The 18,374-nt window shown below is 39.1% G+C and overlaps 1 protein-coding gene across 4 annotated transcripts in view; it reads right to left on the bottom strand.

Moving 5' to 3' along the window:
- The window catches only part of LOC306866503 (ankyrin repeat domain-containing protein 27-like), a 74,354-nt gene that overhangs the window by 27,683 nt on the left and 28,297 nt on the right, over positions 1-18,374 (bottom strand). For 2 of the 4 annotated variants that reach the window (XM_079411747.1, XM_079411746.1), the window contains exons 2-10: positions 15,447-15,569; positions 6,050-6,160; positions 5,801-5,957; positions 5,457-5,611; positions 1,992-2,051; positions 1,846-1,899; positions 1,688-1,753; positions 1,434-1,510; positions 1,025-1,152 (exon numbers count right to left, since the gene is read on the bottom strand). In XM_079411747.1, coding sequence (XP_079267873.1) covers positions 1,025-1,152; positions 1,434-1,510; positions 1,688-1,753; positions 1,846-1,899; positions 1,992-2,051; positions 5,457-5,611; positions 5,801-5,957; positions 6,050-6,160; positions 15,447-15,548 — 910 coding nt within the window. In that variant the 5' untranslated portion in view covers positions 15,549-15,569. The remainder of the gene's footprint in view (positions 1-1,024; positions 1,153-1,433; positions 1,511-1,687; positions 1,754-1,845; positions 1,900-1,991; positions 2,052-5,456; positions 5,612-5,800; positions 5,958-6,049; positions 6,161-15,446; positions 15,570-18,374) is intronic. The other 2 variants (XM_079411748.1, XM_079411745.1) reach the window with 1 other exon arrangement.

The following is an 18,374-nucleotide window of genomic DNA, read 5'->3' as shown; positions in this document are numbered from 1 at the left end:
AGCGTGTGCAGCGTATAGGACTGTTTCCTGAAACTGGGAGAGTTACCTACAATGCTGGCTTGCACAAAGACTGTTTCTATAAAGTGGGGCAATTCCAACTTTGTAAGGACAGTCTGGCGCTTCAGACTCACAGCCTGTAAGTATGTTTTCTTATTTAAAGAATTTGCCACTGACGATTCAAACGCGAGTTTTGAGCTGTGTAGAGCAGCGCTTGTTGTTTGTTGTTTCTCTGATCACAAATGCAGACATGGTAATGTTTACACGGTGCGATGCAATGCGATGCGTAAAAAGACAGTATAAGTCATTATAACCAGTAATTATGTCCCCAATGGATGTCCCTCGTTTGTAATGTGTTTTATTGTTTTTGTGTCGTCACGCCAGGACACGGCATCACAATACGGTAAGGGGTGTAACATTTCCGTCACACGCTGGATAGCTGCCCAATCAGAGCACGCCTCGCTTCTCAGAACGATGAGCTTTGTAAAAATCGAAACGTTTCAGAAAGGCGGGGCATAGAGGAGCAAAATTAATGTACAGTATGTGGAAAATAATGTGTATTTTGAACCTTAAATCGCATAAACACATTGCATTACACCAAATAATGTGTTTTTTTTAGCAGTGTCATATGACCCATTTAACGAAATATTTCCCGAAGAAAACGAGCACTGAACAACATACAAATGGACAGAACCTCTTGTGCCAGACTAACAGTTTTTCTCTCAGCCTTCAGTGCCTTGTTTTGGCAAAATTGTGAAAATGACTAAACAAGCTGTTTGACAAACAGACATTAGGAGAGCATTCCTCTAGTTTACACATACTGGATGTGTTGTTGTTCTGCCAGGGCTCTGCCTTAAGAAAACTAAAGACTGGGGTGAAACAGAGGACTAATTGTTTGGGAATGAGCGTACACTGCCTAATCCAGTTACTGGAGCCGTGCAGAAGCAGTCCGGTTAGCAAGAGGAAATTTAGACAATCCTACACACACACACACAATGATAGAAAGGAAAGTTTGTGGTCACAACACCTGTATCTCGGTGTCTGGTTGATTGCATAATGGTTAAAATAACCTTCCTTATGCAGAGTAGTTTCTGCTGGGGAGACATACAGATGTTCAGCTGACTCAACTCCCGCTTAGCACGAGGAATATTAATACTATGAGAGAGAGAGAAGTAACAAATAATCACTAAATCATTTAATACTCTTGCAGAATCTCTATATTCTTTTCAAAACGCTTGTTTTAAATAACAGACATTTTGTACAGTAATGCCAGATTTTTTTCTGTCATTTTGCATGTCTCTGTGATATTCTGGACTCAGGTCCTTCCTACGGTGCTAGTCTACAGTTCTCTAATAACTCAAAAATAATGAAAAATAGTAGTAGTGATTTGGCTTAGCAAACTCTAATGAAAAACACCTAGTGATAGAACGGCTCACCTGAACTCTGACTTCACACCAAGCTCTTTCTGCTGCAGATCCTGTAAGGACCGTGTTATTTTGTTGAAAGCTGCATCCTGTCAAGACAAACAGTACATTAATAAAGGGAAATAATGCGTCACTGCAGTGATCACCAACTTTTACAACAGCCATACAGAGCATTACAACATTTCTTTAAAATAAATAAATAAACATTATGTAGTATTAAAACACACAATAAGGTGAAAATGAGGTAATTAATGGTAAATCAGTACCCGACTTGCTTCAAGAGTCCCCACATAACTAAAGAGTAGATCATGGATGCCATGATGAATGTACATCTGAAAATAAAGGAATAAAATGATAAACAAATTTGGGCAAAGTTATATGTTTAAAAGATAGAGAAAAACACAGCGGTGCATTTTTAACTGACCTCCACTGCTTGTTTGAGTAGCGTCATCTGTATCTCCTGTCTCGCCAAAACCTTCTGAAATTGAGACATTTTACATAATAAGCTTCAGTAAAGAAGTCAGTATTACAGTTTTTTTTTAAAGTACTGAAGTTCATAAAACAGCTTACCAGACGAGAGTCCCTCAACAGCAATTGAAGACATTTTGTGTAAAGGGTATTTACAGAGTCCTGAAGGATTGGGTGAGAAAAATAAATCAATTATAAAATAACCTTAAATACAAAGTGTTATATACAGTGTGATTTATTTTTTATTTTTTTCCTGGTTATACAGTATCTCACAGAAGTGACTACACCCCTCACTTTTTTGCCAATATTTTATTATATCTTTTCATGTGACGACACTGAAGAAATGACACTTTGCTACAATGTAAAGTAGTGAGTGTACAGCTTGTATAACAGTGTAAATTTGCTGTCCCCTCAAAATAACTCAACACACAGCCATTAAGGTCTAAACCGCTGGCCACAAAAGTGAGTACACCCCCTAAGTGAAAATGTCCAAATTGTGCCCAAAGTGTCAATATTTTGTCTGGCCACCATTATTTTCCAGCACTGCCTTAACCCTCTTGGGCATGGAGTTCACCAGAGCTTCACAGGTTGCCATTGGAGTCCTCTTCCACTCCTCCATGACGACATCACGGAGCTGGTGGATGTTAGAGACCTTGCGCTCCTCCACCTTCCGTTTGAGGATGCCCCACAGATGCTCAATAGGGTTTAGGTCTGGAGACATGCTTGGCCAGTCCATCACCTTTACCCTCAGCTTCTTTAGCAAGGCAGTGGTCATCTTGGAGGTGTGTTTGGGGTCGGTATCATGTTGGAATACTGCCCTGCGGCCCAGTCTCTGCTTCAGTATGTCACAGTACATGTTGGCATTCATGGTTCCCTCAATGAACTGTAGCTCCCTAGTGCCGGCAGCACTCATGCAGCCCCAGACCATGACACTCCCACCACCATGCTTGACTGGCAAGACACACTTGTCTTTGTACTCCTCACCTGGTTGCTGCCACACATGCTTGACACCGTCTGAACCAAATAAGTTTATCTTGGTCTCATCAGACCGCAGGACATGGTTCCAGTAATCCATGTCCTTAGTCTGCTTGTCTTCAGCAAACTGTTTGCGGGCTTTCTTGTGGATCATCTTAGAAGAGGCTTCCTTCTGGGACGACAGCCATGCAGACCAATTTGATGCAGTGTGCGGCGTATGGTTTGAGCACTGACAGGCTGACCCCCCACCCCTTCAACCTCTGCAGCAATGGTGGCAGCACTGATACGTCCATTTCCCAAACACAACCTCTGGATATGACTTACTTTTACTTTTACTTTTTTACTTTTGTCATTTAGCAGACGCTTTTGTCCAAAGCGACTTACAAATAAGAAAAAGTAACTAAAACTAAAAAGTTACAACTCTATAAATACTATCTACCCACATATTTAAGAAAATAAAGAAATTAAATAAAATTAACACATGCATATAACAACAACATTTCAATAATAAACATATCAATGAAAAAATTAAATAAAAAGCTACTACTATCCCTTGCCGGTGTCCCTGCCCGGTGGAGTCGCACGGTAGAGTCGATGGTCTTTACACTCTTTACTTTTTTACTTTTGTCATTTAGCAGACGCTTTTGTCCAAAGCGACTTACAAATAAGAAAAAGTAACTAAAACTAAAAAGTTACAACTCTATAAATACTATCTACCCACATATTTAAGAAAATAAAGAAATTAAATAAAATTAACACATGCATATAACAACAACATTTCAATAATAAACATATCAATGAAAAAATTAAATAAAAAGCTACTACTATCCCTTGCCGGTGTCCCTGCCCGGTGGAGTCGCACGGTAGAGTCGATGGTCTTTACACTCTTTACTTTTTTACTTTTGTCATTTAGCAGACGCTTTTGTCCAAAGCGACTTACAAATAAGAAAAAGTAACTAAAACTAAAAAGTTACAACTCTATAAATACTATCTACCCACATATTTAAGAAAATAAAGAAATTAAATAAAATTAACACATGCATATAACAACAACATTTCAATAATAAACATATCAATGAAAAAATTAAATAAAAAGCTACTACTATCCCTTGCCGGTGTCCCTGCCCGGTGGAGTCGCACGGTAGAGTCGATGGTCTTTACACTCTTTACTTTTTTACTTTTGTCATTTAGCAGACGCTTTTGTCCAAAGCGACTTACAAATAAGAAAAAGTAACTAAAACTAAAAAGTTACAACTCTATAAATACTATCTACCCACATATTTAAGAAAATAAAGAAATTAAATAAAATTAACACATGCATATAACAACAACATTTCAATAATAAACATATCAATGAAAAAATTAAATAAAAAGCTACTACTATCCCTTGCCGGTGTCCCTGCCCGGTGGAGTCGCACGGTAGAGTCGATGGTCTTTACACTCTTTGGTCTTCACACTAGGAGGGCTTCACACGACGACTGCCGCGACCGCTGCCGCGGTATAATAACCTTTATTATACCAATCTAACAAATGATCATTTCAATTCAGCTGGACCCACTTTCCTGTTTATCAACTCTGAGCATGTGCACTCAACTTCTTTGGTCGATCATGGCAAGGCCTGTTCTGAGTGGAACTGGTCCTGTTAAACCGCTGTATGGTCTTGGCCACCATGCTGCAGCTCAGTTTCAGGGTCTTGGCAATCTTCTTATAGCCTACGCCCTCTTTATGTAATGCAACAATTATTTTTTTCAGATCCTCAGAGAGTTCTTTGCCATGAGGTGCCATGTTGAACTTCCAGTGACCAGTATGAGAGAGTGACAGTGATAACACCAAATTTAACACATCTGCTCCCCATTCACACCTGAGACCTTGTGACACTAATGAGTCACATGACACCGGGGAGAGAAAATGGCTAATTGGGCCCAATTTGGACATTTTCACTTGGGGGTGTACTCACTTTTGTGGCCAGCGGTTTAGACCTTAATGGCTGTGTGTTGAGTTATTTTGAGGGGACAGCAAATTTACACTTTTATACAAGCTGTACACTCACTACTTTACATTGTAGCAAAGTGTCATTTCTTCAGTGTTGTCACATGAAAATATATAATAAAATATTTATAAAAATGTGAGAGGTGTACTCACTTCTGTGAGATACTGTAACTGTTATAGTTATACAACAAACTGTATCTGGCTTTTAATTCAACGTAAACTCTTGGAGCTTCTGCCTGGGCAGCATCAAGTCGTGTATTACTTAAATAAACTGATCAGAATCCAATCAAAATGAATCAAAATCTAATCAGGAGCTTGTGAATCACACTTGAATAGAGTTTAAAAATCTGTATCAATATCCAGCCTATTAAGCCCATCCAAATAATTCAAACATTTTGGTAATAAGCCACAAACAGTCTAAAAATGTGTTCTAAAAAAATCTATTTTTTATGATGTAATGCTAAACGAAAATTCCCATTATGATGGTTTCGAATAATGATTACGATAAGACTCAACTTCTCTTAATGAGTAATCTATGTCATCAGGCTCTGATTAACATTAATGTGGATAAAAGCAAGAAATGATGTAAAGAGTTTGTCTCACTATTTGATGTCGAAGGCCCTTCCTCTCTTGTTCCTTAAAGGAGCGGCAAAAGGCGGCCACAAACTTTTCCAGTTTTTCAGCATGGCGGCCCAAGAATTCCCTCACATCCTCGATATTCTTCAGACAGTACGGAGCAGAAACGGTACTCAACTCCTCTGCAAAAGTTGAAGAAAGAGAAAAAAAATCAAAACATTAGTTTTGAGTTAAACAATACATTTGCATTATTCCACCTCAACCTAACCATGCATGTTGCAACAAGATGTCAATAAATCACTAAATCTTTTGATTGTTAATCTGAATTTTTGATGCAGATCAGTCATTGCATTCAATTACTGTCAAATTACCAGGGCTGTGTTCAGCATCAAAGGGCCGTGCGATGCACAGTATGCTATAGGCCTGCTCCTTCTCATTGTAGAACGTCTCTTCAAACAGGATGGGGACAGAGGTGGGATTGGGAAACCCTGCACCCAGCCGGACCTGGTTATTGTCTATAGACACTTCCTGGAAGATATGTCACACAAAACAGCGGTTCAAGTTACAGACAGCATCCAGAAATTCAATTTTGATGATAGAACTTCTGAGAGATTACACACCTTTCCATCTAGCGTCTGGTAACCCTGTTCGGCAGGCTGAAGCACGTATCCATCGAACTGAGATGCTGTAAAAGAGCCCGCTGGTAAACTTCCACAACACGGCACCAGAATCTAAAACAAATATCACACAATAAATAGCAGCCTACATAACAAATCCAGCCTAGGTAGCAAAAAATCCTAACTTAGTTTAAGGATGCAGGGCTCCAGACTAACTATTTTTACAAGGAGCTCTGTAGCCCCTGATTGAACATTTTTGGGACCACAAGCAGAAGATTTAGAGCCACACCTTAAATGCAATGCAATCATTCACATATTTTCCCCATTTTGACTGTATTACTGACAAATGCGTTGATAATAAAGACTTAACTCATAGAGATTACAATGTGCAGTTTTTTATTAATTTATTTATTTATATATATTTATATATATTTATATATATATATATATATATATATATATATATATATATATATATATATATATATATATATATATATATATATATATATATATATATATATATATATATTTAGGGGTGTAATGATACTCGTATTGGTATTGAACCGTTTGGTACTTTTCGCTTTCGGTTCGGTACGCATTACAAACCGAACGATTCGTTGGACTAATCCTATTACGTTTGGAAAATTAAAGCTGTGTAAAGTGTGTGAAATATCAGTGCCACTGCGCTCAACAACGTAGCCCAAACGACGTAACAGGCATTGGGAGCAAAGGGAGGTCGCGGGGCAGACAGTGATCTTGTATCGACGATAGCCAGAGATATTGTCAAAAACATCAATTATTGGCAATCTTAAGAGGATTTGGCATTTCCAATTAATGTAGGCCTGTTACATTCTTATTTTTATTAGGCCATTCCATTTTTACTTTCACTTTCTTCTTAAAGTCATTTGACAGATTGAGACGTTCACCGGCACAAATCTTGCACATAGTTTGCACGTGTGCAAATCCTGGTGCAAACGCGTGCTTGTGTGATATCCATTGGCTCGCCTTCATGGTTTAAAGCAGAAATATTTCCAACATTGCGACATAACCGACTACCCCGCCTCCTGTATCGAAAACGTACCGAACTGTGACATCACTGTGTCATATCTAACCGAACTGTGAATTTTGTGAACCGTTACATCCCTAATATACACATCACCTAATATACACCATAATATACACTCACTTTATTAAGTACACCTGTTCAATTGCTTGGTAACACAAAGTGCTAATCAGCCAATCACATGGCAGCAACTCATTTAGACATCTAGATGTGGTGAAGACGACTTGCTGAAGTTCAAACCGAGCATCAGAATGGGGAAGAAAGGGGATTTAAGTGACTTTGAACGTGGAATGGTTGTTGGTGCCAGACGGGCTGGTCTGAGTATTTCAAAAACTGCTCATCTACTGGGATTTTCACGCACAACCATCTCTAGGGTTTACAGAGAATAGTCCGAAAAAGAGAAAATATCCAGTGAGCAGCAGTTGTGTGGACGAAAATGCCTTGTTGATGTCAGAGGTCAGAGGAGAATGGGCAGACTGGTTAGAGATGATAGAGAGGCAACAGTAACTCAAATAACCACTCGTTACAACCAAGGTATGCAGAATACCATCTCTGAACACACAACACGTCGAACCCTGAAGCAGATGGGCTACAGCAGCAGAAGACCACACCGGGTGCCGCTCCTGTCAGCTAAGAACAGGAAACAGAGGCTAAAATTTGGACAGGCTCACCAAAATTGGACAACAGAAGATTGAAAAAAAACGTTGCCTGGTCTGATGAGTCTCGATTTCTGCTGCGACATTCAGATGGTAGATGGTCAGAATTTGGCGTAAAGAACATGAAACCATGGATCTAGGGGTGTGCGATATGACGATTTTTGATCGTGGACGATAAAAATGTCTCCACGATCTGCTTTTTAAGAAATATCGTAGTATCGTGCTACAGAACACATTATATCAAATACAGTTCTGGCGCCTCCGTCTCTACTATACAGCAGTAGAGTTACTCTGACAGGACACTGCACTTATTTGCGATCGCAAAAGTACATTATTTGCACACAAGCCTTGCTGGTTAAATGTTTAATTGGCGCGCTGGTCTGACGTGCGCTTTTTCTGAGCGCATACACCTGAAGCACGCGCACTAAAACGCCTGTCTAACAGCGCGAGCGCCTGATTACTCAACTAAGTTATATTTTGCGCTAATTCTGTCAAAACACACAAGGTTTACATACAGACTGAGTTGGTTATCTCTAAAATGAAAGTAAATAGTTGTAAATGTACAGCTTGTATAACAGTGTAAATTTGCTGTCCCCTCAAAATAACTCAACACACAGCCATTAATGTCTAAACCGCTGGCCACAAAAGTGAGTAAACTCCTAAGTGAAAATGTCCAAATTTGGCCCAAAGTGTCAATATTTTTTGTGGCCACCATTATTTTCCAGCACTGCCTTAACCCTCTTGGGCATGGAGTATATATATATATATATATATATATATATATATATATATATATATGATAATATGATCAAATTACTATTGTTTTGCATTAATAAGTGCAGTTACTAAAAAAATAGGGCACATTTCTCATTCACAAGCTCACGATTCGATTACCAATTTGATTCGATTCGAATCAATATAAATAATTTTGGATATATATCAGGTACAGTACATGCCAAATTTTCAAGGAAAAAAAATCTCTCAACTAATGCTGTAAAATGAGAGTCAGTTGGTACTACATCACTATAATATTGAAGGTTGAAATTGACTTGAAATTGATTTGTTAAAATTACACAATTTTTTAAAACAAATTTAGTTACTTAATATTTCTACTTCAATTCTTTTTTTGAAATATAAACAATGGTGGCTGTCATAAAAACTTAGTTTAATTTATGTTTGAATAAATTAATCATGTAGTTATTTAGTTCTTCAATGAGTAAATTAATATGATATATGGTGCATATATTTAGCAAAATGCCCCTCCCTACAGTTTATTTTTCTATCTGACTAATACGTTTATGGTCACCGAATATGTTTTTTTGAGGTAAATGTGACATTGCGTGACATTGTAGGGAAGTCGTGGCCTAATGGTTAGAGAGTCGGACTCGTAATCCAAAGGTTGCGGGTTCGAGTATCAGGTCCGGCAAGGATTGTAGGTGGGGGGAGTGAATGTCCAGCGCTCTCTCCACCTCAATACCACGACTGAGGTGCCCTTGAGCAAGGCACTGAACCCCCAACTGCTCCCTGGGCGCCGCAGCATAAATGACTGCCCACTGCTCTGGGTGTATGTTCACGGTGTGTGTGTGTGTGTGCACGCTGGATGGGTTAAATGCAGAGCACGAATTCTGAGTATGGGTCGCCATACTTGGCAGTATGTCACTTCACTTCACATTGGCTGTGTTCGAAATGGCATACTAGCTTACTGTCCAGTACACAGTGCATACTGCCTACTGTTTTTTTTAAAGAACAGTGTGTGAAACAGTATACAATAAGCAAGAAATGTTTCAGAGTACAGTGTTTCCTCTAGGATTTTGTCCAGCTGTGGCGGCAGGCTGTATTTCCACCGGGGGGGGTCACAATGACACAATGATTTTCCCGTGGACCATGCCCCTTTTCTTCTGTCACATGTGTTTATAGGCAGCTGTCCCTTTAAGACCGAATGCACGGATCCAATATAATGATACACATGCTATTTCTTTCTAACTTGTTTTCGTTCACTGAGGATAAGTGACTGCGTTATCGAGAATGATTGTTGAGACGTCCATTTTCACATAATTCTGTATGTATGCGTCTGTTCCAACACAAGGAAATGCGAATGAAGAATGAACTCTGTGTTCGCGCGCGCTTAAAAATCTGTGCGCGGGCGCCGTGTCCGGCAGCTGTGGCCAAAGAAATCAGCACACGGACAGTGAAATACGTTCTATTCGCCTCGTCTTGCGCTGGAATGGCTTAAAATCACTTGAATGTGTAAATTGGCAAGATAAAACACATACAAATGATAAACGTTCACTCTATGATGGTTAATTTTTGCAATTAGTCTGTTAATCACATGCGAACCGAACCTTGAGGTCTGGTCCGTATGGACCACGGATCAACTGCGATCAGTTTCACAACTACTGTGTTGGAGGTTGAATCGAATCGTTACACATAACGTACACCACTACTATGATTACACTTAAGTTTGCGCTATATTATATTATAATATAATAATTATTATAATAAACACTAATAATTAGTGTGTGACTAACGTCTCCTCCACTATAAATTACCAGACTGTAAATGAATCGAGTGACGTCACTGAAAAGCTTCAGCCGTGGCGGGGATGATTTTTGGTGTGGCGGGCCGCCACGGCAGAATGAATGTAGCGGAAACACTGGAGTAGTATGCTTAATTGTCACATTAACAAACACAAACATTAATTCAGCACAGCTGTCAAGGTTGTTACCTTACAAACAAATGTGCTAACTATTATTTTTACAAAGGCTTGTTAATAAGGCTTCATATTAGTAAACAATGCTATATTGCCCAATTGAACTCATTTCATAATTGAATAACTTTACATAGAATATATGACTGAACTGAATGAGCTGTCTTTAACTGAACAATGATATTTTTGGCAGTTACACTAATTGGAAAAAGTTATATATTCTAGTTACACTAAGTGCAAATAATGGTACATTCTGTTTACACTAAAATAGCAGCATTTTCTTTAGCAACAGGTGTGTAAATAGTAGTTAGGTGGCAGATTTATACTTCAGTACATTATAAAACATTATGCAATAACATATTGAGTGCAAATTATCATAAATTTTAATTGATGAACCGACGCCACTTTATTGGGACAAAAACCTACCTACAGCTAAGATGAGGTAGTTAATGTGGACCAGCACCTGTTTGTTTACCCACGTTCTTTAAAATATCTTCTTTTGTGTTCAGTACAAGATAAATTAATACAGGTTTGGGACAACATGTGAGTGAGTAAATAATGACAGAAATAAAATTTTAGGGTGAACTATCCCTTTAATGACAGTCGGCAGCATGTTCAGTGCTGTCCCTTTAAGACTTTCACGCATCTAATATACAGGCATGCATCCATTTTTCTCTCAACTGTTTACTTTCATTTTAGACATAACCAACTGAGTCAATATGTTAATATTGTGTGTTTTGACAGTATTAGCTCAAAAGATAACTTAGTTGAGTAATCAGGTGCTGTTAGACAGGCTTTTTAGTGTGCGCGCTTCAGGTGTACGGGCTCAGAAAAGGTATATTATAAAAGTTTAAACTAATATGCTTTAAAGTGCATGATTTCAGCGTGATGAACATTATAATCAGAACCAAAACAGAAGTTTTTAGCAGGTACGAGCTGTAATGGCACAGCTCTGGAAAAGGGAGCAGCAGCTCATTTGCATTTAAAGAGACAGGCACGAAAACAGTGTTTCTGCTTCCACTCAAATTAGGCATTTTCAAAATTCTATAATAAATGATTTGTGGGGTATTTTGAGCTGAAACTTCATAGATATTGTGACGAGTCGGCTGCCTCCCCCCTTTCTATCATCACCACCCCGTCCCGTATTCGCCGCCCTTCACCAGGCTCCCGACGGGAGTGGGTGTGTGAGGAGGGGCGCTGAAACAGCCAGGGCTGGCGGCGTGTGATGAGGCGTACCTGATGTGAATAGAGCCTCATCAACGCCGCCGTTAAATGCCGAGCGCGCCTCTCCTCGAGAGACCGGTCTCTTCCCCCGTGCATGCACGCTGGTGTCCTCGTGGGTCCAGGAAGGGAGCGTTGAGGGATTTCCTGCCGCCGCCAGAGACGCGAGCCACCGGACCCGCAGTCCAGATGACGCCGCACTCGTGATACGGCCGACGGGCCAGGAGGCGGGCCGTAGAGTCCCCCAGAAGTGCCGCGGCCAGCAGAGGACGAAGCCGCGAGCTGAAGCCGCCGCTCCTCGCGCCCCGGACCACGAGGGGAGCGCGTGCGGCCACCGGACTCCGCCCCTTACCTGGACCCTTCCCTCCTGAACACTGCCCTCCTTCACAAGCCCCGCAGCACAACGAGGACACCAGATCCCTGTTTATTTTGGACACTTTTCCCCCTTTGGACACTTTATTTTAATAATTTTGTTTAATAAAAACCTCTCCGAGGCTTGACGCCATGCCCACTGTGTCTGTCGTTTGCTCCTCCCGCCACAATATATTCTGGGGACACCTGAGACTTATATTAGATATTGTAAAAAGGGGCATAATATGTCTCCTTTACCGCAACAACTTCTAAATGTTGCGTGCTATGAAGGTCCTTGCATTTCACCTTCGGAATTTCACCGTGCAAAGGTGTAACTGCACTCTTCCTTCCTTGCGAAGCTTTGAAATACAGCTCCCTGGTCATGTGAACTTCTTTTCTGGTGTGTTTTATCCTGTTTTTTGATATATTGTAACTAAATGTTTCTTTTGAGTTCACAGAAGACAAAGGCATATTGATTTAGAACAACAAATATGTATTTAGGTGAGTAAATTATATCAAAACGTAATAGTGTTTTATCACTCTTTGATATAACGGCAACCAAAATGAGACTCCAACGTTCAATAAATAGTAAATATTTGTTAATATTGATAGACTTTAGTCAGGGTAGTGCCAGGGTAGTGCCTCATTTTTGTCAGGAATAAAAACAAGGCTGAGTACAGTGGGTTCAATGAATTGTACTGTTGTTTAACAATATTCCAGTTGTTCAGCTGACATAACATTGTTCCAGAATACTTTCAGTAGAAAAAAAAAACTCCATGTGATCTAGGAGCTTTATTCATTGAATGCAAATGGAAAAGACTAAAGTCTACTCCCAAGTCTCATTTTCATTCATGTAAAATCTACCCTGACTAAAGTCTATTCAATTCAAGAAATATTGTTCTTTAGTTCTACCGTGCGACTCCACCGGGCAGGGACACCGGCAAGGGATAGTAGTAGCTTTTTATTTAATTTTTCCATTGATATGTTTATTATTGAAATGTTGTTGTTATATGCATGTGTTAATTTTATTTAATTTCTTTATTTTCTTAAATATGTGGGTAGATAGTATTTATAGAGTTGTAACTTTTTAGTTTTAGTTACTTTTTCTTATTTGTAAGTCGCTTTGGACAAAAGCGTCTGCTAAATGACAAAAGTAAGTAAGTAAGTAGTCTAACTGGAAGCAGTTTATGGGTGTTAAGCAATTGACTTCAATTACACAGTATTAAGGCCTTTTTACACCCAACGCAATAAATTGGCACGAATGTTCAGTGCGATGACGCTTTTGAATCAAAACAATAGATCCCTAATGGGGCCATTCACACCAGGCGCGATCATTAGGGGCAAGAAAAAGCGAAGATTTTTTTTTTCTCATGTGTGTCGAATTTTTTCCCCATCGCTCTGGGATGAAACTGGCTGTCCAATCAGATTTGAGTTAATATCACGTGACTGGAGCAGCTGTCACAAAAAGCAAATAGACATATGATTGATGATATATTTTCTAAAAGCCTGGAATTATAGAAGCTCAACTGAACACAAGCTCAATATAATGTTTTGTTCTAAAACATAAAATACACTCACCTAAAGGATTATTAGGAACACCTGTTCAATTTCTCATTAATGCAATTATCTAATCAACCAATCACATGGCAGTTGCTTCAATGCATTTAGGGGTGTGGTCCTGGTCAAGACAATCTCCTGAACGCCAAACTGAATGTCAGAATGGGAAAGAAAGGTGATTTAAGCAATTTTGAGCGTGGCATGGTTGTTGGTGCCAGGCGGGCCGGTCTGAGTATTTCACAATCTGCTCAGTTACTGGGATTTTCACGCACAAACATTTCTAGGGTTTACAAAGAATGATGTGAAAAGGGAAAAAACATCCAGTATGCGGCAGTCCTGTGGGCGAAAATGCCTTGTTGATGCTAGAGGTCAGAGGAGAATGGGCCGACTGATTCAAGCTGATAGAAGAGCAACTTTGACTGAAATAACCACTCGTTACAACCGAGGTATGCAGCAAAGCATTTGTGAAGCCACAACACGCACAACCTTGAGGCGGATGGGCTACAACAGCAGAAGACCCCACCGGGTACCACTCATCTCCACTACAAATAGGAAAAAGAGGCTACAATTTGCACGAGCTCACCAAAATTGGACGGTTGAAGACTGGAAAAATGTTGCCTGGTCTGATGAGTCTCGATTTCTGTTGAGACATTCAGATGGTAGAGTCAGAATTTGTCGTAAACAGAATGAGAACATGGATCCATCATGCCTTGTTACCACTGTGCAGGCTGGTGGTGGTGGTGTAATGGTGTGGGGGATGTTTTCTTGGCACACTTTAGGCCCCTTAGTGCCAATTGGGCATCGTTTAAATGCCACGGCCTACCTGAGCATTGTTTCTGACCATGTCCATCCCTTTATGACCATCATGTACCCATCCTCTGATGGCTACTTCCAGCAGGATAATGCACCATGTCACAAAGCTCGAATCATTTCAAATTGGCTTCTTGAACATGACAATGAGTTCACTGTACTAAAATGGCCCCCACAGTCACCAGATCTCAACCCAATAGAGCATCTTTGGGATGTGGTGGAACGGGAGCTTCGTGGCCTGGATGTGCATCCCACAAATCTCCATCAACTGCAAGATGCTAACCTATCAATATGGGCCAACATTTCTAAAGAATGCTTTCAGCACCTTGTTGAATCAATGCCACGTAGAATTAAGGCAGTTCTGAAGGCGAAAGGGGGTCAAACACAGTATTAGTATGGTGTTCCTAATAATCCTTTAGGTGAGTGTACACAACTTACTTGTGAGCTTTTTTAAATTTCTTGAAAAAACAAACAAACAAAAAAACAGTTGAGATTGTTGGGGACATTAAATGTTATCATGACAAACAGGAAAACAAAAAAGTTACTTTAACTTGTAAAATGTAAGTAGCTAAAAATTTACTTGATTATTGAATTGATGCATAAAAGCAATATCACACAAACAATTGTGCTGATATCCAGAACAACAGAACATGTGTTATATGGTAATATTTTAGGTAAAGTGTAAGAATTTTTGTTAAATCCGAGAGTTTGAAAATAAACCACAAGCATAATATTGATATAATTACTTGGATCACAGAACCTAACTGTTCTGTGACATCTGATAACATCTCCTAACATAAAACAATCATACACACAGAATCTCTTTCTGACCACGTGAACAGACCACAGTCGCATGAATTAATACATGACTAATTATGTTCCACAAATAAATCAGTTCTTCGTTTCAGTCGCCAACAAACAACATTCACTTTTGCCCTGTCTGAAAGCTGTAAATGAGTAGGAGTTAAAACAGTATTGCCATTAAATAAAACTTAAAAATACCAACATGAGAAATGTGGAAGAGAGACTCACAATGCCATGGAGTTCTGCCGTCCTGCTGCACAGATCCGGTCGGTGTTTTTCCAGGGCCTGGTAAAAAGGGTTCTTCAGGATATTCTCATCATACACAGCCATATGTGTCCCACACTCCAGTTCCTTAGAGAGACAGGAGGGGACAAAAATAAATGAATAAAGAGAAAGAAAGACCTGAAAATATGGCGAAAAGGAATTTTGTCAAAGGATGTGGGGGTTGAACTAAAGTGGATTAGCATTACTAACCATTTTTGCCCAGCTTATGTTTTCTCTCCTGATTGCATTTTGAACTTTAAAAAGCTGTTTTATTTTTCCATTATAAACTCTTTTTCAAATATTAAATGGTTTTTGCCAAAACAAGCATGACCTTGACTTTTAAGATCGTTCACACTTATGTATAGTGATCTGAACAGACCCCTATTCATAAGTATTAAGACCAAGATGAATATTTAGTTAAAAAAATGTGGCGCAATAAAATAATTTAAAAATGTAATAATTTAAAAGAATAGATATTCATGCATCTGTTCAGACCATCCAAAACATTGTTTTGTTTGTTTCTTTCTTTGCATTTTTATTTATTTATTTTTAATGGAGAGATGTTCTAATCTATATTGAAGCCTGTTTCCACCACTAAATTAAAAAAAGGTTGAAGAAATAAATAAAAATAACTCTTTTGCAACTGTAAATTCACATCTCGTAATTGACTTGTTTTAAATCTCAAAAAAAGTCAGCATTGCATGATTCTGAGAAAAAAAAAAGACTTTCTTACAATTGCAACTTTACATCTCGCAATTCAGACTTTTTGGATTACGAGACACAAACTCGTCAGAACAACAACAAAAAAAGTCAGAAGTGCGAGTTTATCACGAAAAAAAAAAAAAAAAGTGTTTTCTTTATTGTTCCATTACACTGCGAAGCAAACAGGCCAACCAATACGATTTACACTTTTAGTCACATGATCAGAGCTGCTAGTATTACATACATCTTAGTAATGACATAATGCTTCAAAAAACACCCTAGCGATCAGTCAGATGACAGCTGCATTGTGCCAGTGAGTTTTACAGAGACAAGCAACCCTTTGGTCATGCACGCACATTTCTCTACAAACAGAGACAAAAAAGCGCTCTCTTCCTTGCTCTCTCTTCTTTCAATTTCTGACCCATCAGATGAATTTCATTAGGGCATCAAAATGAAATTAACTTCAAAACACGTACAAAACAACGTACAGTCAACATGACCGTATCCACGTAAATAGAGGCAGAGAGACCATGAGTAGACCAAGCACTCTACAATAAACTTTATTCAGACGGATAATGAGGAAGAAGACATTAACCTTTTAAGCCACAACACATGTTTCTACCTCAGTTTGAAATTAGTCTTCATTGCATCTAAAATATTTTCGCTCAGTTGTATTTTTGAGCTAGTCTTTGGTTTAGCATCTCACTGCAGGAATTCCCCACTATGTTCTGAGTGGGAAATAAATACAGTCTATTCTGCTCACTTCCTTAAAATGCATCTTGTGCATTCTGACCAAAAAGACTGTAGACTTTACATCACAAAACCTGTTAAGAACACGTCCGAGACATACCGTATCCCCCCCCAAAAAAGTCTTCAAGACCAAGAAGAGCATCAATAACCTAGAAATGAACTTGAAGTTGTAATCAAACAATAGGTAAAAGCACACAATAGTTGCCAAAGTCTTACTCACATATTTATGGTGGTTAAAGAGACTTTGCGACAGAAGGAATAATTTAATCTTCAAACCCTTCAAATGATGGATAAGGAAGAGGAGAGCCATGAAGATGAAGAGGCTTAGGGTGTCCAGGCTAAGATTAAATAATCACATGGCCGCTCTGAGAGGTCAAGGCCAAGTCTGATAATATTCCAGAGTCAGGCCTCCACCCCTCATTCTGGGAATCATGGGAAGATTTCCCAGATGACTGTCTGCTGAAACCCTGAAGAATGTGAAATTTGCCATGTGATCTGTTCCTCCAGGCCATAACAAACTGGGTTGAGGGGGAACCACACTCCTGTGATCCTTGAGTTCAGTCGACCATGTTGTCCAGCAATACACTGGCAATGGGACATGCTTTTCCAAATACAATGATTGAACTATTAGCTTGGCCCAATACCAGGCCACAAGTGATCCAAACAAAATCATCTATTTAATTTAAAATGACAAAACTGAAACTGCCGTAACATGATATGACGTGATTTTACTGCCCTCAAAGGTCATTTGGCTGCACTGCAACAAACACAAAATTACAAATAAATAAATAAATTTGAACAATCTAAGTAAAATGTGGAAATTGTTGTCAAAATTCTGTCAATAATTTTATCAATCCTCATGTCGTTTCAACTCTGTATGACTTTCTTTTGCCTGTGTAATGTAAAATTAGATTAGGCTAATTTGAGAAAAGTCTCAGTGTTTTGTCCATAGAAGCAGACTGCATCCAAATTGTACCATTTGTACATTTTATCAAAAGTTTTTTTGTGTTCTGCAGAGTGTCATGTAAGTTTGGATTGAGACAAAGGTGAATAAATTACATTTCATGTCTGGATGAATTATCCCTTTATAATAGCTTTCCCTGCTGTAATTGTGTGAACCTCAATGACATGCAAAGTCCCACAGGGCTCTATCTTTGGACCTCTCTAGTTCCGTGTGTATATGCTCCTAATACAAATAAAGATTAGGCACATGACACTCCAAACTATCTCTCTCTCAATTATCAAGTGACTACAGTCCCATGGACTCCACCGAACAAGTCACTATATGGCCTAGAACTTAAATAAATAAACCTAATGGACCTGTGGCTCCTACATCACACGTGTCAAACTTAGCTCCTGGAGGGCCACTGTTCTGCAGTTGTGTGGCTCCAACACACTTGCCTGGAAAGATCTAGCACTCCTAAAGATTAATTAGCTGGT

Source organism: Barbus barbus (genome assembly GCF_936440315.1).
Source record: "Barbus barbus genome assembly, chromosome: 48".
NCBI classification, from domain to species: Eukaryota; Metazoa; Chordata; class Actinopteri; order Cypriniformes; family Cyprinidae; genus Barbus; species Barbus barbus.
Note: the sequence above shows the minus strand (reverse complement) of the source record. Positions and strands in the feature narration are given on the sequence as shown.